At 40.0% G+C, this 21,635-nt stretch overlaps 1 protein-coding gene across 4 annotated transcripts in view; it reads left to right on the top strand.

Moving 5' to 3' along the window:
• LOC105279170 (syntaxin-1A) overlaps positions 1-21,635 on the top strand; it is a 53,391-nt gene that overhangs the window by 10,868 nt on the left and 20,888 nt on the right. For all 4 annotated transcript variants that reach the window (XR_003407579.1, XM_011338759.3, XM_011338760.3 and 1 more), the window contains exon 3: positions 1,061-1,160. Coding sequence is in view for 3 of the 4 variants with exons in the window: in XM_011338759.3 (XP_011337061.1) it covers positions 1,061-1,160 (100 nt within the window). In the remaining variant the exon portion in view is untranslated. The remainder of the gene's footprint in view (positions 1-1,060; positions 1,161-21,635) is intronic.

Below are 21,635 nucleotides of genomic sequence, written 5' to 3'. Positions count from 1 at the left end.
AAAATCCCAACGTTTCCCTGGCTAAACCTTTACATCGACAAAAAATAACAGCATGGGCTGCGATCTCGGTAAAAGGAATTCATCTGCAATTCTTCGAATCAACAGTCACTGGTGAAAATTACAAGCAGCTTCTCGAAACACAATTCTTCCCTCATGCAAAAAAAGAGGCCTGGTCAGAGGATTTCATTTCATGCAGGATGGAGCGACACCACATCGAACCCAGGAGGTCTTCGAAACAATCCATAAAGTTTATGGCAATCGAGTCATCGGTCTGGGATACCCTAAATTTGTCCGGGGGGGGGGGGGGGGGGGGCTAGAATGGCCACCGTACTCGCCGGATTTAAATCCATGTGACTTCTTTGGGAATACATTAAGGATCATTGTTATACCGGAAATTCAGAAACAGTGTCAGATTTAGTAGTAGCTATTAAAAAGGTCGTCGGCAACATTAAAGACGACATGTTAGAAAAAGTTTTCACAAGTTTTCGTAAAAGAATTGATTTTTGTACAAATTCAGATGGTGCACACTTTGAAAATATTTATCATTAGCTTACTTGATTATTAGCATATTTTTCATTAATAAAATAAACTGATATATAAACATTTTGCTAAATTTTATTTATACCCATTAAAAACTGCAGACTTTCCTCTTTCCAACGCAATTTTTGTTTTTTCAATAACTGCATACGTTTAAAAATGACAGCTGATTAGTTTCAGCAACTTCCCATGGGACACCCTGTAGTATTGGTTATATTAAAACATTTTCCCATTGAAACTGATTGTTATATAAATAAATATAAATTACAAAAATGTTTTCTTTATTTCACGATAAATTTTATAATAAAATGCTCAAATTTAAAGAGAGACTAACATGATATTAATTATATCAAGATTTTCAAATCTAGATTTACATTATTTATTTATTCTTTCAAAACGACTCCTCTGCACAAACACATGAATGTTTGTGAATACTCTATCGCGCATCAGCAAAGCACGAATAAATTTCTTTATCGAACAAACTTTAAATCAAGTGCTAACTGTGACATATATCTTTTCACAGGTGGAGGAAATCCGTGAATTGATAGATAGTATCCAGAGGAATGTGGAAGATGTGAAGAAGAAACATAGCGCCATTCTGTCTGCGCCGCAAACTGATGAAAGTGAGTTTCATACATTGCCTTAGTTATTCAAATTTTTACGCAAGTGTACCTCTATTTCCGAGAGTACTATGAAAGTATTCTTGATTGCACCGTGTACGCAAGAGTGACATTATTTTCCACGCAAAAGTAGCTATTTTCGGAAATTGACCATCGCGTTAAATGATCAGCGTGACGATTAAATGAAACGATTGCCCGTTTGTTCAAATATTAGCGCGGTATGCATTAACGCCGATGCATCTATTTGCTCATATGATTATTTATTAAAAGTTGGAGATTCAAACTGATACATTCCGGTATGTCCACGATCTCATTAATGTAATCACATAAATAAAAATAGGACAATTGGTATAAAATAGTCGTAAGTTTTTTTTTATCCGTCACATCGAAAATAAATAAGAATTGCACCTATTGTCAGCAGCGTGACATCAAACATCGTTATTTATACTCGACGATCATTTCGTAAATGTGAACTTGTCGGATATTGATCGTAGGAAAGCAAAGATCCGATCGATCGATCGTAAGTGAATCAACGTTTTGTTCTCGGTTAACCGCTGAACCTGCGCGAACTCCTTACGACAGAGGCTTGCTGAGAGTTAAATTCAAATTTGCTCATTGTACATAATTCAGGAACTTATCCACATTTTGAAGTCGGTTTACTCGACACTGACGCGCTTTCAAGCCGATTGGTTGCCATCGTTCGTTTCTCAGAGCACCTACGTCCCGCTCATCCTGAAATGTCGTTCTTGAATATTTCATTCGACCAAACGTGTGCATTACTTGCCAAAAAGCTTTTACCGAACACATTGCGCCGAAATCCGATACTCCAAAATGATATTTTGTTATTGAAGGTGACAAGCGACGGAATCCGTCGCGCCATATATATTGTTGTAGGTATTCAAATATATTGTTGTATTCAACTTTGCACGTGGACAAATCTAAGATTTATCCGGAATTTCCGTTAATTCTTTTCCTCAAACATCGAGGTACGATTAGCGTAATTGGTAACTTAAGGGGGTATTCTAGTGTAAAAGCGGAACTTGTATGCTATTTTGGTGAATTTTTTTAAAAAGTATAAGGTTTTTTGAGGCAGGGTTTTCCTTGCTTATTCATACATATTTGGTGTATGTTTCCAAATTTGTGTATTAGACAATAACTATAAATAAGCGCTGCACATGATATTAAATAAGAACATGAAAAAAAAAAGTTGGTCCATGGTTCCCATGATTTCAGCTGTTCTGCTCATCTGAAACAAAAAAACCAAAGAGATTCTTAATTAGTATGAGTGTGGCTATAGCAGGTACCAGAATGAAAAAAAAATGTTGAAAATTTAAAACATGACTTCATTGAGAAAATTAAGTTTCGATTTGTGCCATTTTTTTCACCATTGAAGGGCTGTAGAAATTCCAAAAAACAATATTTCGACTTTATTGTGGTAGGGGCTATAGCCACACATATACTGAAGATGTGTGCAAAAGCCTGAGTCAATTGATTAACTGGTTTTTGAGATATCATGGGAACCAATTTGAAAAACATGGTTTCGAGAAAAACACGTTTAAAGTTTTTCATACTGATTACATAGAGATAATGTTACTTACGATCAATCGGCTAGTCCAGGGCCATACAGGGGACATTCCTCTTGTTCGTAGAAGTCCTGCAGAGCTGATCTCTCTTCCCTGCGATTCATTCTCTGATCTCGAGAGAAGTTAGTGGAGCGCCGCTCCGAGCGGGTGATACGAGCTTCGTTCCGGGAGTTTGCGTACATCACCGCTTGCTGACCAATACTAACTCCCATCACGTTCATAAGTTTGAAAATTGGCATAAATCCTTTATTGAAAATTATAACTGCCAGGAATGTTGCTATTTCAACAACTTTCACGCCAGCATGGAGATGTTTTGGAGCAAAAGTCCAAATCAATGAATTTAGAGATTCATTGTACTATATAACCTGTACTATACAAAGGCTCCAATTCAAATGTACGACCTTCAAAGAATAACGATCTTCCGACCCTACCTAAAATACTAACAAAATGCTCTGTTGTGTGCCGCGCGGTCCAACCGCCGAGCGCGCGCCAGAGGTTATTTTCTATTAGGTGCTATTACTTTGTTAATTTTGCGAATCGGGCTAAATCTTCTCGCAGACATATTTTCCATACCATATACTTGCAAAATATGCCCAAAAAAAAAATTCGATTTTTCTGACATGCTACACTAGAATACCCCCTTAAGTACGAGTCGGGAAATCTCTCTCTCGTAAAATTTTGCGCGACTGCAAAATAATAAATTTTTTCCTGAATGGAAAAATTGATGAAAACTTCGTCGAATAGACTCGAGCGAAATAATTTCTCCGAAAGGCATTCCGTACGATTACGCTGATTGCGAGAAACAACCAGGGTAGTCTTGCGCGAAAATACTCGAGGCTGCGACAAGCGCGAAAAGCCGCCAAATTCAATAGCGAGGAAATGCGATGCGAAAGACCGATTAAGTTTGAAAAGTGGCTGCTAGCGAAGAGAGATAAAAAGGAGGGATGATGGTGGCGTGGCCGGATGCGCACAAGAGGGTGAGTGGGAGACACTGGTGGTAATCGTCCTTGCCCTGGTTGCCATTGTATCCGCTAGCCAGCCGGGATTGGCTTGTCATCCCTTGCACCTTCGTCCAGGGCGAATTAGTGCGCGCGTGTTGCCGGCAGTTGTGGTTTCTAAATCCTTTGTTTATAAGTGAATCGAGCGCTAACGCCTGCCGTGGATCGTTAATCATTAACAATACTTCCGCGAATTAAAGGATTAAATCGATATCCCGTTTGAGAACAATGTCCGCCCGTTCCTATCAATAGTAGAACTTTGCACATCAAAATTCCGCGGTAATCTAATCTGCGATCGTTCAATGCGCTACGCGTAATCTTACCCCGCGACTTTGTCAACCGTACGTTCGCACGCCGTATCGGTCTATTGTTGAAGCAGGTATTTCCATAGCTATCTGTCGCTCTTTCAGCTTCGCTCTTCTGCCTGGCTGAAAAGTTTTGACAGCGAGAGGCGGCTAAGCCCTAGATACGTCAAAGAGGTTTCTCCGTCTGCACTACGTGTGTGTAAACGCGCTCGTGCCTTCGTGCACACTTACGTTTATTGCAGTCTTTCTCTCTCTCTCTTTTTTTTTTCTTTTGCACGAACGAAACCATGATGAGACAGCGACAGAGAAGTGCGAACATGTAAGAATACATTAGTCTCGCTGAAAATGATAATTTCGTTATTGTCACACAGATCTAGATAAAATTGATGAGACTGAACATTCTAGGTCATTAAGTAAATAATCTGAGTTCGAGTCTACATGGTTCCGAGTCTGAATCAAACTAAACACGTACTTTTGACAGCGCAACATATAGCTTGTATATTCATTTTATAGCAGGAGAATTAAGTATATAGGCAACCTTTTTAAAAAACAAAAACTAAGATTCTCCAAAACATCGCTATATTGAATTTCATTGTCACCTAGACGCGACCCGGATTATTTAGTTAATGAGCTAATATTCGCGAGGAAGACGTCTGGTAGAAACAGCATCGTAACTGGTGCATAGTAGCATTACGAATGTGTACGTGAACGAGATGAAGTAATCGAGCCTCGTGCACGTCGCTCGCTCGTGGCGATCCAGTAGCAGAAACGGGTTAAACGTATTTAGAAACTGTGTCGAATGCCTCATTGGAGGCGCAGATTACGGACGATAATGACGATGTCGGGACACCCCCCGGGATCGGTGTTACGCATTTGTCGTGGCGCATGGTTCGATAATCGATCGTTCCCACGTCACTTACGCGCTCGAGGCCGCGAAACAATCGTCATCGTTGTTCTCTCCGCGCTCTCCCGTTCGCGAGCCGGAACTTCCCCTATAACGTGCAGCAATTATTCATACATTCGAATCGCCGCCACATATTTCCGCATACTAACAACGATATTCGTTAAATACATAACGCGTAATATCGCGCGTTGTTTCCAGCGACGAACAATCTTTTCAAATGATAATTTTCAAACATTAATGCGATATTAATGTATAGTCGAATGAAACCCGAACACAGATTAAATCGTTTCCACGTGATTATCGCTCTGCAGGTGAATAAATAATGAACCGTCTTTGCAACGTGCAAGGAGCCATCGTCCCGAGCGCGTCTGGTTAAACGTTGCGATTATGTAAATATAAAAAAGGAATCTCGAACGTAACTCCGTGTACGATGCTGTTACAGCATCGGTATAGACGTGCATCACCTGCCGACGCTGCTAAATAGTATCACGAGAATAGTCTTGCGCTAAAAATAGCGCGAACAGTCAGAGCGATGGAGAGGCGGCACTCGACGCCGCTCATCGATCCGATCTTCCGCCAGCTGCCGTGTATCAGCAACAACGGATGAAAGCGTTTCTAAATCGACAAAAACGGACCTTTACGCTGAGGCCTGTTTAGATGGACGATTCTTGACGCGGGAACTGCTGGAAATGTTTCTATGGAATGTTTTATCCTCATGCTTGTTTTCAATATTTTCCTCGTAAACGTATCCGTCGATCGCAGATGCGTATCAATTACCAAAAATTGCATATTAAAGAAAACTGCGCACACGTATTAATTTTACATAAAGTTTCACTCAAGTCAGGTTAAATGGATTTAATTTAGCAGAATTGAGCGGAATTTACCCTAGTTGTACGTATAATCTAAAAAGAAATTATCTGTATAGATGATTTCATGGGCAAGCACGACAGAGAGTGGTTTTATGCAGTTTCTCAAGCGGTCAGTCCATGTTCTTGCGGTGTATTTATCGCCAGATGCGCTTATTTAACCCTCATTTCCCGTTTGACATTGAACTAAACCGATTAAATCCGCCAACCGACTTTTCTCCGAGTAAAGTGGGCTTAGTCGGTTAGGGATAACGCGTAACTTGCAACAGGTTGACATTGATGGATAGCAAAGGCCTAGCTACCCTTACGTATCCTTTTATACTACTCGTACTTTTCGATTTACTCCTGGAAAATCAAACTACCGCAAAGGAGACGAGATAAAATTCTTTACTGCCAAAGTACTTTATAGAAAATATTTCTATAAAGATATCTTCATAGAATTGATACGACGTATCGTGCCTTATTATCATATCCAACGGATCCCTAGAGCACGAAGTAAGATGAACGATTGTTAAAATTGACGTAGAAATGGATATCTTATATATATTTCACTTATAACTAGATTTTAGCATTAACACGTTGAAATAAGTTATCATTATGCGACAAACATTTGTGTTGATATATTCCGTTAATTCTCGTTGTCTGTCAACGTGGCACATGGCAGGCATGACAGTCGTAACGTATGCGACAAATCATCGTGCCAAGCTCAGACGGGGAATAATTCATGCTTGACACTATCAGGTCGATTCTAGGATGACGTGATCACACAGAATCATCTGGAGAGCTGTGAAATAAAATTTTAGTTTTGACGTAAATGATGTCAGTTTGTCTTGTTATATACATATATTTCGTCACATGAAATTATCGAATAATTTTATATTATATGCCATTTGCACGGGCATGTGTGTGTGCTAAAACCAGTTTATTATTATTTGTTTTTGTAACTGCGCGTAGACTTTTCTCGAGCATGAGAAATGAAGTTTCCAAGGCGAAAGTGTAGAGCGTTAGCGAAAAGTGTTTTATCGTGTAGCAACGCGTCACATGGTTGCGACATTGTAATTTTTTATCGTTTTTGCATCGCGCACGGGCCTATATGCCGCATACATCACGACGCTTCACGCGAAAATTTTATTCTCTGATAAATGTCGCTTTCGCTGAAATGGATGAAAATTCTCTTCTGGAATTTTGCTTTCGATGGGAGCTTTTTGCGCGGCATAGTCATCTTTAACTCTTCAAGAAAAAACAATAAAATTCGGGTTCTCTCTATCGTATATTTTGATCTTGAATAAATCATCTTTATTGTCGTTAGAGAGGAAAAATGTACATGAGAATGAAATAGAATTTTATATACTTTTCTTGAAGAAAGTTTATGTAAAATTATATAACGAATACAATTTATCTATAATAATGTTCCACGATCATTTCACGAAAGTACAGTAAAAGTTGCAGAAGAATATCGTATAAACTCCGATATAGATTTGTCAGCAGCTGTCACGGTAACGAGCAAATCGATACGTCTAAATTCGAATACGCCATAAACCGAGAGCGTGTTCCTCAGTAAAAGCGTTTCGCTGATCCCATGATAGGTGGCCATTTATATGGCCATGGGGCAGTAAAATATATTTGGATTGCGAGAAATAGGGAGATATATTTCTCTTTTTCAGTTATTTTTGCTGCAAACAAGAGATTTTCACACACACTCTTTTCCTCTCTCTTTCTTATGTTTGATTTCCGGTGTCGATGAATCAATTATCCGTTCATTTGATTAACAGTCAGAAATGCTTACGGTAACTTAATTGATAGGGCTTTTTTTCACTGCCGTTTCCAATAAGAAATTGACTTTTGCTATCAGTATCCGCCCCCAGTCAGAACTGATCATCTCTCGCGATTGACAACAAAAACAAAATCAAATTATGCGATGTATTATGAGATGTATGTAATATTGGATTGGCCAAAAAGTAATTGCGTTTTTTTCCAATAGATGGACATACATGTCTTGAAATGTAACTAACTTCATTCTAAACCGCAAATTCATTATGTAGGTTAACAACTCACAGTTCAAGCTTGTTTTACAAAAAGAAACTACACGATTTCGTTAACAATTGTTTGTCGTCGATTTCAAAATGGAAAATCAAAAAGAACATTTTCGTCATATTTTGTTTTATCATTTCCGAAAAGGGAAAAACGCTGTGCAAGCTCATAAAAAGTTATCTGATGTATATGGCGAAGATGCTTTAAAACTGCGGCAGTGTCAAAATTGGTTTACTAAATTTCGATCTGCAGATTTTAATGTGAAAGATGCACTACGCTCAGGAAGGCCAATCGAAATTGATGATGACAAAATAAAGACACTGATCGATTCCAATCGGCGTTTAACGACACGAGAGATTGCTGAGAATCTTAACGTATCGAAATCGAGTGTTGAAAACCATTTAAAACGACTTGGATACATTAGTAAGCTCGATTTTGGCCAACCCAATAGTTGCCTTGTTTCTATTATTTGAGCCTCTATTGCAGAAACACAGCAATAAAGAATGTTCTCGATCTCCATGTAATTTATTATTAACTAATAAACTATAAAACAATGCCTTATATTTTTCTTAAACTTTTTAAACTCTTTTCCATTTGATTCATTTGATTTATACACGTATAAGTTTGATAAATTTGCACTGCTCTAATTTCTAGGACTTGTGAATTTTTCGTTGTCAAGTTTATCAATTGACATAATACAATTTCCCGCGATGTGGACACAATTCATGATGTAAATGGAAACACCATCTGCGAATGTGCAGTATATCTGCAGATGCGCATTTGCAACGACAATAACTGTACCGCATCTCGTGGCCGCAAAATTCAGACAAGATTGTAACGAACGTCGAGCAGCGAGCCGCTCGTCGTCGAGCTAATTTGCGCGCGACGTGAACGAAGTTTACTTTCGCGAGCAATTAGGTCGTCCTCCTCGTTGGAACGGCGCTGCAAGTTCGGCATAATGTTACGTGGCACATGCGAAGGTTCTGCTCGCGTCATCGCCAGGATGGTTGAAATGCTGTTATCGATGTGTGCTTCACGATCCTACGCAATTCGGTCGTGGGAGGATGGATGGCCAGACGGAGTAATGATATGAAGAAGCTAAAAATACATATGAAATGTATCAGCTGCGATCCGTCTGACGCGCGTGATTCAATTTTTACCATAATTGATCATTTTACGTGAAACCATTGAAAAGTTTGGTTACCGCGCATTGTGACAATACGAATTCGCAGAAATGAGATTTATTAGTGAGGATCAGCGAATTTATTGTATCAATAAATCGCAAACACGTGTTTGTAATTTTGGAAAATGAAAAAACAGAACGATGTAGCTTGGCAATCTCGCGCGACTGCAATTTAGGGTTGATGGAAGAAAATATAATCAGACGGAGGGACTCGCGAGATTACTTAGCGTCGTCGCATGAACCTATCTCACTGATCGTCTCCCTTTTTCTATCTCTTTCTTTCTCTCAAAAAAGATTTCTCTGGACCGACGAGAAGGTTCGTTCGTGATAGAATCATCTCTTCGGCGGTTATCACAGCCTTACAGGACGTACGTTCGCGTTGAGAAAAGCATAAACGACCTCGTGAAATCACCCGAGAGGGAGATATCGTGCGTTGATCCTAAGCTGCCGGCGAATAACGGCGAGACGAGTAAGAAAAACGTTTATATTTTATTTCCTTTGAATTATGTCTCTCTCTCTTTCTTGCTGAAAAGATAATAGCTACAGTTTCTATCAGTACATAGACGGAATTGATTTTTTTATTTAGCGAGAAATAAATTTTCATTGTATCATTTTATATCTTGTGGCCTTTCTCTTGTAAGTATATCGGGTTTATGTCTTCGAATACTTACGCTCGCCATTTCTCTCATTTTCTGTCTTGTGTCGGCCGTCAATACGATGGGCGAGATACGAACGAAAACTGTCGAGCTGTCTCGATAAAAATAGTATACAATCTCGGTTCCGTTTCTCTTACGATGTTGTGTGTGTGTGTGTGTGTGTGTGTGTGTGTGTACACACACACACACACACAGGGTGAGTCATTTTAATGTACCACCCCTAAAAACTTATTTGTTTTTAATTTGAGAACAAAATGTTTCAGACAAAAGTTGTATGGCTTCGAGGGGGCAAGATGATGATATTATCAATTTAATTGTAGATGGCGCCACTTTAGAGATTTCATCATGGTGGCCATTTTTTTAAACGGAAGACGATTTTTCTCTCGAAGTAAAAGTTGTAGCTGACAATGAGACAAATACAATGGTTTTTTGTTTTTTGCAATTGGACCATTTTTCAGTGAGTTACTGCGAAGAGATATATATATATATATATATATATATATATATATCTTCGTGGCAACATTCGAGAAATGTTTCGCCAGCTTGTTCGCGTGATGTATCATGATATGGTTGGTTGCGACGCCGTTTCGCGATAATAATATTGGTTAGTCGGTTGTCGAATCTCGTGCTGATTTTCCTCCCATTCGTGATAATAACGCTTGTAATATCGATCGAAACATTTCTCCTACGGTCATTTACATAATTGGATACCTTGCTGCGTTAGGGTATTCGTTTCGCAACATTTAAATAATCGATACGTGGAGCATCTTGAACTTAATGTTGATATTAACGTCAATAATATAAGAGACCGAGACAGTAATCAAAACCACCTGGAACATTCAATTGTGAATGTGACATTTCGCATCTCCTAATAATCGGCTTGTTTCATGTCCCTTATCAATATCGTTATTTGATATAAAAATTTTATGTGATAATTTATGTAACGCCAACTCTTTTTATTTCGTCACAGTGGATTACATTTGTGTCTCTTTCCACGCGACAACGTGAAAATAACGAATATTTGCCTTTCTCTTCATTATTACGTACATCACGAATAAAATACCGGAAGAGGCTTGGTATACGCTCGTATTTGCTAAGGAAGATATCAAGGGATTAAGTAGCAAACGAAAAAAGGAAAAATCCAATGTGCGCAAGAATCGCGAACCTGCGAAAGACAAAAAGTGCGATGTCGTGGAATCGAGCGGAAGAGTTTTCCCATTTGCGAATATCCGAAAGAAAGGATGAGCGAAAGTTTGCGTATCGATTTACATAAAGTGCACATACTCTGGTTGAATTGCGAACGGTTTCGTGTATCAGATTGAATGACGAATTTATCCGCATGCAGATTGAAGCATTCGGAAATTTTGCGTTCATTGCATGAAAAACAAGGGAATTTTGAAGAGAATTATTTTTGCGATTATAAAAGCAGGTGTGTGTATGTGACATTTATGAGAGCGTAAGAGTGAGATACGATAAATTCGTTTTAATTTATTCGCGAGAAACTGATTTTCTTTGTGCAAGTCGAAGAGCGTGATGTATGTATCTTAATTCGTTTTTACAGGCAAGTCACGGCAGACTGACTGATCGTTTAACCAGTCATCCCCTTCAGTCGCTTCAGTCAAGGCCGTCACCCACGCGATCTAATACGTACTGCTCTGTAATCTGTAACCGCTATCTCCAATATCGCTTTGGACGTGATGACACCTACGTTAACTGTCAAGCCCGTCTGCCACGCGACCTTTCGGCGTAGCCGAAAATTTTCAAGTGTCGTGTCGAGACTCGAAAATAAAAATTCGGATCAAGTAGAGATGGGACTGTCGATCATTTATTATCAGTAATAAAACCACTCGTTAAAAATGAGTCATTGACAGTTGTCGATAATGTCCGATCGCTCGTTAATACTCGTTAATACTCGTTTGCCAGCATTTGTCGCTTTTTATACTCTCGCGATTAGAATGGACCGTGTAGAAAGCAGTGCGGGAGGGGGAGTTACGGCGTGGGATTTACATGCTCGACCTTCTGAATCCACGACCTCCGACCTTCCGCATATCCGCTTTCTCTTTCTCTATCTCTATCCTTTCCATCTCTCTCTCTTTTTCTCTCTTCCTGTCGCTCCTCCTACGTCCGATTTTCCCGGGTGCTTCCCTCGATTATTTCCCAGGAGTTTCCGGGGCTGGTGTCGACTACGAGGTCGACGAGGGGTAGGGCTTAATTGGAGGAGCTAGCTCGCAGGGCGAGGACGTCGAATCAGCAACAGTTGGCCGGCAGCTAATTCGAGGTAATGCGAGCTGCCCAACCGAAAGATCAGCCTCTCGAAATCCCTTAGTTCCTCTTTTTTGTTCGTCAAACGAACAAATTCGTACAACGCGGTCGGAAAAAAAAATGCGGAGAGCCGCCTAGTAGGAGGCAACAAGTGTCAAGGCTAAGGGATGAATCAAGAAAATAGAAATGATGGTTCACATTATACTCTACTTACAGTCTTTAGTATTTAATTAGAAATTCTAAGAAAGAGAGATCTTTTCAGTGATACAGTCAACATCCCAATTTCGAATTCTTTTCATGAGCTTTGCGTATTCTCCGTATTCGTGGTTCAAAGGGAATATCTCAGCCAGTCAATGCGCACCTTGTGCATGGGCGCATGAATTCTTCGTCCCGGCAACGGCCGGAAAATCGTATGTCGGCAAATAGGAGTGGAAGATGATCCACGGCGAGAAAGGCCGCTTGTTTCCCCTTTTTCCCTTTGCTCCCTTTTTCTCCAAGTGGATAAAACTGGGGAAATTCGCGAGGTCCGCTTCTCCTCGGTATCTATATCGCCTTTGACACTTTTCTCAAGTAATCCCCGCCACGTAAGCATAAAGCATAAAGAACTTGGTCGTCGTGGTAGTCGACAAAAGCAGAGACGGGTCAGTCAGTGAGCGAGTGAGCGCGAGCCGCAAACTTCTCCCGTCTTACCCATTTCCCTTTTTCCTTCGCTGAGTCTCTTTTTCGGGAATTCAGATTCTCTCTTCATCTATTGGGTCGTCCGGAAAGTTCGTGCCGATTTTGAAAGAAAATTCAAAGGCAACATTTTTTTATGTCGATAAATATTTATTGACTTATGTATGCACCGTTTTGTTTCACAACCTTTGTCCATCTTTCACGCAACTGGAAGATTTCATTCTCCCAGAACTTCTTAGGTTTCTCGGCGAAAAACTCCTCAAGGTGGTTTTTTATGTCGATCAAAGAGTTGAAGTTCTTGCCGCTAAGAGAATTTTGCAAAGACCTAAATAAGTGAAAGTCTGAAGGTGCAATGTCTGGTGAATATGATGGGTGAGGTAGCACATCCCAGCCAAACTCCAACAATTTTTGTCGGGTAGTCAAAGAAACATGAGGTCTGGCATTGTCCTGATGGAACACGACGCCCTTCCTATTAGCTAATTCTGGACGTTTTTCCTGAATCGCTGTCTTTAATTCGTCCAGTTGCGAGCAGTACTTATCTGCATTTATCGTTTGGTTGTGTGGTAGGAGCTCATAATATAGGATTCCTTTCCAATCCCACCAGACACAGAGCATGACTTTTTTTGGATGAAGGCCAGCTTTCGGAGTGGTTAATGCTGGTTCATTTCGCTTACCCCAGGATCTTTTTCGTTCTACATTGTTGTAAATGATCCATTTTTCGTCACCCGTCACTAATTGCTTCAAACATGGTACGTTTTCGTTGCGTTTGTACAGCGAGTCGCAGATGGAAATGCGATCCATTAAATTTTTTTCGGCTAAATTATGCGGAACCCATACATCATAGCGACTTACGTAACCAAGCTTCACTACATGATCGTGGACAGTGGTTTTCGATATTTTCAGTATCTCTGCTAATTCACGTGTCGTGTAGCACGGGTTATTCTCGATCAGTGTCTTGATTTGGTCATCATCAGTAGTAGAGGGTCTGCCCGAGCGTTCTTGGTCTTTAAGGTTAAAATCACCAGCTCTAAACTTAGCGAACCACTTACGTACGGTTCTTTCAGCTAAAGCGCCTTCTCCGTAAACAGAACATATCGAATTTGTTGCTTGTGAGGCATTTTTGCCTTTCCGGTAATAGAAAAGCATCAAATGTCTAAAATGTTCTTTGTTTTCTTCCATCTTCAAAAGAATACAAAACTGACACGAATCAATTTATCTGAAACAACTTTTTTCCTAAAGATGCGTTGAAATGTCACCTTTAAGCATATGTATATAAATCGTATGTTTTCAATAACATTGATATATTCAGACATGTTCCAACACCATCTATTAAAAATCGGCACGAACTTTCCGGACGACCCAATACATTTGCAATTAAGGAGAGATTTACGTCTCTGCCAGCCGGAACAAAGTATACAGAAAGTATCAGCAGTATTATCTAAGCATCGATTGCTCTGAGCCATGTATTTACGCAAAATGACTTTGCAAAAATGTTTCTGAAATAATTCATAATGATAATTTGTAATAATATCTGTTTGTATTCTTATATCGCATGAACCTTTTTTTTTAATACATGCACTTGACTATCTTATATGTATAAATTGTAAATTAAAGTTTTTTTGCTGCGTTTGTATCTTGTTTTTACGGTAGACTTCATCTTTTTAGTAACTCTTGCTTATGTGCATCTTCTCAAAAAAGCAGAAAGCTTCCAACTTGACATATTTCTCAACAACGAGTAAGCAAGTGTCTCAGAAAGATTGGCTGATCTCGATAGCTGGGCGAGTGATCGACCGCTATCTTGCCTTCCATCCAGCGACATTACCCTCTTTTTCTTACCCCTCGACGAAAATGCTTGAGAAGCTCTTTCCGTCCTTTATTAGATAGCATCGATGCTTCCATTTTCCGTCGGATCTTGTGGGATTGAAATTCGCCGTCGGCAGGTGTTCGCGCCGTTCGAATACACGCCTTGAGGGAAAGAAACGAAGGCGGTGTAGTAAAGGAAGTAGGAAGAGATTTGTACCATAAAGTCAGAAATTGATGCTGGATATGGAGAACGAAGGAAATCAAAGGGGCATGAAAGAGAAAGAAGCAGAGGGAATGAAAACAGAAAACAGAAATAAGAATCTGAAGAACAAGCACGAGACCGACAGTCAATATGCATTTATATCCAACATCCTCAAGAGAATCTGATTCGATTATCGAAGCTAATGTATTATGCACATTCCTTACATCGACTCCGTCGTCGTTCTTATTTAGATGATTTTTTACGTGGCCATCGTTTAGATTCATTCGAGGATGTACGTGCGAGCCTATGAAAGCCGATATCCGTGAGAATTATTAGGCTGGAAAAGTATAATTCTCGGTACGAAGAAAGTCGCAGGTTGGTTTTTAAAGACTCGTCAAATCGAGGAATTAATTAACTCGGATGTCGTAAATCTCAAAAAATGGAGGGAAAAATCGCATTTGCATTATGTGTGAACGATCGACGAGTTGAACAAGTCACATTATGTTTGTTCTCACAACTCACGATGAAGCAGGGAAGAAGAAAAGTGCTTCTGAAAATGTAAAAAGCATTTGTCTTAGTATATGATACCTTTTTATAATGCTTTCTCAGTTAGCAATTTTTTTAAATCCTGATTTAAAAAATGCTATAATCCATCGATATAAAAGAATATACATTTAAATGTTTGACAGCTTTTTATTATTGTTTTACGCTAAGCTCAAAGTAAAGATTGTTATCAACTGATTTCCACTGATATACGTGACTAATGTATCATTTTTATTTGTTCGGTCGTAGGTATGAATGGACGTCGATTTCCTATTAACCGCAACGCTTTATTGATTAAACCTGAATAGGTTCGCGAGATGCGCGGTTTTGTTGCTTTCGCCATTGATTGCCGCGCTACAACCGCAATGCATTCAACCGCGTCAACTCGCGATTTCGATCGCGTACGAGAACAACGGCTATTCGGAGAAATAAATGAGGTAACCCGTTCGGATGCTCTCGTTTAACGACAAAAATTCTCGTAGAAAGATCGCCTCTCGCTGCGGTCTCGGATAAAGTCCGTTTCGCAAACTATCTCGATCGACCTCTCTCGTTTCGAATCTCCCATTACTCGCCGTTGTCTCTCCGTATTGTTTTTGCTTCTTAAATTTTCAATCCGACACGCATCTCGTATAATTCCATTTCGTGCTGTTTTCGACAATTGGAGATTATGTTGCGCGAAAATAATAAAAAAAGCACGTGACACGCGTCAGTCTTTAATGTACCTACATAATATTTATAACATAAGACGCGCTTTTCTTCCAACTTCCCAATTTAATGGGATGAACGAAGACGATAAACCGCATAATACAGGGTATGGTCGATGGAATGCGACGGGGATTGGAGGCACAGCGGAAGCTGATCTGGAGCGGATTAAGTGGGTCATGGTACAGGAGGAAGATCGACTATGGATGGCGGGGGTAGGACGCTTTCGCTCCTGGGATTTTGTTGAAATATTCCGCGCAAGTCGGAACAACGATCATCTTTGAAGCGTGAAAAGTCGTCTTGAATTCAACCTTCTTCACCATTTGCAGTTGTCCCTCCCCTTCTATAATTTACTAAGATTATCTCGAAAGTATAGCTTCTGTATAAAATCAGATCAGACATCATTTTATGTAATTGCTGTCTTGATGTACGGATCAAAGAAGGGCTTGATATCATCGTAGTGTTCAATCTTCAACTTGTTATGATAATCTACATTTTGCGAATAATTACAGGCTAAAATTAGCTAGAGAGTCGGCTGCGCTATCGTGTCATTAATATTGCAGATCCGGCAGAATCTAGGTCGGATCTTTGGGAAACTGGCGGAAAGTTTTTGCGCGCGCGAACGAACGATTTATCTTTTGCGACAAGCTGCGCGCCGGCGACGTGAGAAAACGCGATGTAGAGAGACAGTTTTGTTTGCTCCAAGTAGAAGCAGCTGTCTATCGTTTTCGATCTAATTACGGGAAATATTAACGCGTTGATAACAACATTTAGCCAGTAGAACTTTGCACTTTACAAGTATCGATCGTCTGTTGTTACGCACAACGTAGAGACTTGAAATTATTCGTCGCTCGCTATGATAATCCAATTTCTTTTTGTCACGACCCATTCCATCTCGCTTTTACCGTTCCAGTGTCGTCTTGCGACCACTGTCACAAGCGTTTCCGTTCAATCGACCCGCGTTGCATTCGGTCGGCAAGCAGTTGACGAGCGTGGAGAAACGATTGAATTTCAATCGACGAATTTGCGTCGTGGAACCTTCGATGCAGATGCAATATCCGATCGACAGAAAGACGCACTTTGATACTACTACGTTGTCCCTTTGACCGCAGCAGCAACATTCTTAAAGTTATCACGAGTATAATGATTCGATCGAATCATTCAACAGTAAGAATGTTATTGCGGATTTTACAGCAGCACGGGAAATGTAAATGCATGCGAAAAATTGCGCAAATTAGCGAAAAAAAGCTGTAATTGTTCTTAATGAGATCGTCTTGCAACGAAATTGAAATCGTGTCGAAGCTTTTGTTCGCCGATGAACGAATGAGTTGGAAGCACATCTTCTTCCTCGCGTATCTTTCTCACAGTCCACAGCTGTAGAGTTTTCTTTCGCCGAGGAATACAAATTGATCGTACTCTTAGTCGCGTAGGCGGTCCCATCGCTCTTATTGCGGTCACGTGCAGCTTTCCAGACATTTTTACTATTTTACCGCGTAAGAGAGATGCGCAGCCGATATTTTCCCGCCGACGCTCCTCTTTTAGCCCCTTTTATGTACGTGTTCCAGGAGAAAAGGTCAATACTTGAGAAATAACGTAGCATCGCGATCATAATGAGTGAAAAAGTTTTTACATAATGTGTTTTCCGCATATAGGCTCTTATTCTACTTTCCTGTTTTGTTATCTATATGTTTTGTAAATTAACACACACAAAAAAACAAGGAAAGTTTCTTTTTCTTTTTACCAATAATCAGTGCTTGCACTTGCTGAACTTTCTCTCGAAATAGCGTGTATGCGACACACTATCCAAATACCGAAAGAGAGAAAATGTCGATTCTTTCTTTTCCATCGCCATATCTAAAGTCTTTTTTTTGTGCAACGTGACGTGACAATTTTTTATACCACTTTCTACAACTAAACCCTTGTACACAGTTCAATTAACTTGTTCCCGTTCTCGTAATAAATATCACTTTGCCAATATAACTATCGCTGTAACCACGATCGTACGACCTTTTTATATAATTAAAGAGCATAAAAAAATATACAGAACGCGCATTCCATGCATGGCGTTATTTTTTCGAAGCTCCGTGTTTTTTGCATAGGCCGTTTGGTAATTTTGTGGATCGATTCATGTTTCCTTTGTACCTGTAACAGGACGCCCAAACTCCTTTTCGACACGTTGACATGAAAAACAAACGGACGCTAGCCGATGCACGCACCCTCGCACTCTCTTCTACCTTTTGTCCGTTCCTCTCTGTTTCTCTCTGTTTCTCTCTGTTTTTCTCTGTTTCTCCTGGTCAAAGTCAGTTAATGGAGGTCAAAGGTATCTCACGGCTTAATTTATACCCGTACAGAAACTCCGTAATCCCGTTCCAGTTACGTGTACGATACATATTCATGGGCACCTGCCGGGACTTTGCACAGACCATGAGTCTCCTCCCTTTGGTAAATCAAAAGTATTCGTGTTGGCTTACCATCGGTCTATGTTTGCCGCGCGACCGAGCCAGCTGTTCGTTCTGCCTGCGATCGAGGATGCCGATAATTCAATAGGTCTTGCTATAAATGATGCATGACGTTTCTCAATTTATAGATATATTAAAAAAAGAGCTAATTCGTTAATCGAAATTAAGCGTCTCTTAAGCGGCTTTATCACAAAACCGTGTTTAACAGACTAAGGTGATAAAGTCGAAAACATCTCAAAATCATCATCGGTGTTTTCCCCAGCAATGATTGACGCTATTTTCAAATTCATTTAGATTTGACATCCCGGTCGATTGGTCGGTCGAATAGTAGTCTGAAAGTAGGTCTCGCACGTTTCCACGCGACATGAGCCCAATTTACACGCTCGCAAGGAGTAATATACGAGTATCACGCGGGCATGGATGGGTCAACCCCATTGCTTCCGACAGGATTAGTAAATTTGAGGTGTCGATAGAATCGACCATTCATCCTGATATATATGTTCGGGAAGGATCGACCAATTCGCTGAAAAAAGGGTACTTTTTGTCCTGCCGCTCCTTTTGCAATCGTCTTGAAAGAGTATCCTTCCAATGGTCAAAGGCACCGGAAGTGACTCGAGCATCACGTCACGTCACGACTGCTATCTCGGCTTTTTCGATCGGACGGTTGCGGACTTGGATGAGATGAAAACGGAGAAGGAGCAGGATATAGATCGCGATATCGTTGAGGTCAGGAATAGCGGGGTCAGGTAAAGTCGATAACACGACGGGATATCCAGGAAAAGGCCCGTGGCACCGCGAAATATTTCATGCAGTTCCTCTGGGAATAGCCTCGACCCAGTCACCCCTCTCTTTTTTTTCGTTTCCTTCTTTCGCCTTCTTTTCCTTACTTTTCCGTTTTACAGTTTCCTATTTTTTATAAGATAATTAAGGTTCATGTGCGTGGAAGGAAGAAAAATTGGTATTCTCGTTCGAGAGAGAGCTCGACTGAATTGAGATTTAATCGCAATTTTGATATCATATCATGACTAAAATCTGTTTCTCCGATAAGCTGTTTCTTCGAAAGTACAATAAGAATGTCTCTCCTACAGCGAGTAAAAGCGAAAATATCTGATATTTGCAGATAGGAAATAAAATATAATGTAGCTATGATTTTATGAAAGACTAATCTAAAGTTAGAAAATTAATTACACAATTATATTACACAACAATAGCAAAGTGCTTGCACAAATGAAATGGAATTTGACACATTTGATGCGAAGAGCGATGCGATCGTATCACTTTGGAATTGACAAAGGAAAAATGACGAATGAAAGCCAGATGAAATGTTGATCGCTGTTATTTAATGTCCGCAATTTTGACCGCTTTGCTTTGAGTTTACTAATAATACGTGTTACTTGGCTCTATTACCAACGTTTCATGTGTAACGCGCAACGCGTGATAATTGATACACGATGCATTTACGACCAGTACGATCGACGATCAAACAGGACATAATAGTGAAAAAACCAATCGTGTCAGGATATTCTGATACGAACGAGTGATATTTAATGTATCGATGTGGATACGACCGTTCGTAAAATCGTTGTTAGCTGAAAATTTTATTCCTCGCGCGCGGGTGTCGATGCTTGCCATGCTTGAAAATGCTTTTTGTACTTTAAACTCCTAGCCTCGACGGGAGTTATAAACCGAAAGAGAACTCGTTTCTCTTTTATGTCGCACATGTTTTATGTGTTTCAACTTTTAGCGTTTTACGAAATTGGTTCCACAGGTATCGTAGAGGAATTACGGATATAATTGCGCGTACCACCGCGGCTGTAAAATCGTAAAACAGCCGAGATGTTCTGAGACACTTGCCATTCTGAAATCCAGCAAATTGCGAATTGCAAATTGTGAGGCAAAATTGTAAATTTCAAAAAGAGATAACGAAATGTATATACACCTGCGTGTCATTCGTTCTAAACTGTAGCTTTTAAATTTTTTCATAGTACGTGTATAAGTACACTATCAATTAAATTTCAAATGAAATTTTTGTTAGCGCCAAGTCCACTTTGCGTTAGCCAAGGAATAATAATGGTCTCGGTGCAGGTTTATGCTTTCATAGCTTAATTAAAAAGTCAAGACAAACTCATTTGAATATTAAATAACCCATTAATGAAATTGTGAATTAGACGCGCGACGAGAAAGAAGCGAACGTTAATCGCTCAAAGCCTCGTTTCTCTCTCAGTCCATCTTTTAATTAAATTCAATTTTTATCTCTCATCTTATTCACGGCTCTCTCGGCTGTGCTATCGCGAGTACCGTGCACATATTCGTGATAATCCCGTATAATGAGGATCAAAAAGGGAGAAAAAAATCCGCATCAGTCAGGATTTCTTGATTAAGTCGCGTGGCTAAAGTTGATTCTTCTTCGAGAAAATCGATAAGGCTCTCTGCGAAGTCGATTTGAAGGTGAGACTGATATAAATCGTAAAGGTAACGAATACCTTTAAATGCACTAGGCGACATTAATCAGCCGTATCCTTCCGTTTAAGAAATTTCTCGGAAGGCGGACGTACGCCATTCTTCGTCGTCGGAAGATCACGATCTCAGAGGTGCATCGGAGGCAATTAAAGGGAGTTCGCTAATTGCTAATTGCTCCAGTGTGCCTCGCGACGATGTTCAGATCTGTTCGCGACATCCCGAGCCTAAATTATACGCAGCGAATTTGCATAGAAAGATGCTGTCGGGAATTCACGAATAGATCGCTGTCTGTGAGCAAGGTTCATTTTTCCGCTTACAGATGTTTGTTCTTTAATGAAACTTTGCGAAGAAACTTTCAGTAACGCTATTACTGGTGTTATTTCAAACTTTTCCCAAGTTGCCGGTTATAGATCAGAAAGCGATAAACGCGCATATGTGTGCATCAGCGTGACAGTGTACTTAGGAGTGTATCCAACACACGTTTTCATGTAAAGCCACACAACTTTTATTATATCCGAGATACGTGTTCTTCCGTTATATTTTACTCTTAAAAATTCACCTCTCATCGCGGCAGTTATGTCGCATCAAGAATTCACGACATCTCGTTCTCTCGTTAGTTACTTGACCGACAATTACATATAATCTTCCATTTACTTTTTTTATTATCTATATATTTCCTCATGAAATTGCTTCATGTCCTATCATCGTTTATATCTGACAGCCACAGCGAAAAACTTTCCGCAGCAAATGATTTTCGGAATCGTTGGAATTATCAGGGCTATGATCGCCGACGGGGAAAAGTAGTTCATGCCGTGGCACGTGCAAGAGAATAGAATCTTGGCGTGA

This window comes from Ooceraea biroi, chromosome 2, assembly GCF_003672135.1.
Source record: "Ooceraea biroi isolate clonal line C1 chromosome 2, Obir_v5.4, whole genome shotgun sequence".
Lineage (NCBI taxonomy): Eukaryota > Metazoa > Arthropoda > Insecta > Hymenoptera > Formicidae > Ooceraea > Ooceraea biroi.
The sequence above is the reverse complement of the archived record's forward strand: the minus strand, read 5'-3'. Positions and strand labels throughout refer to the sequence as shown.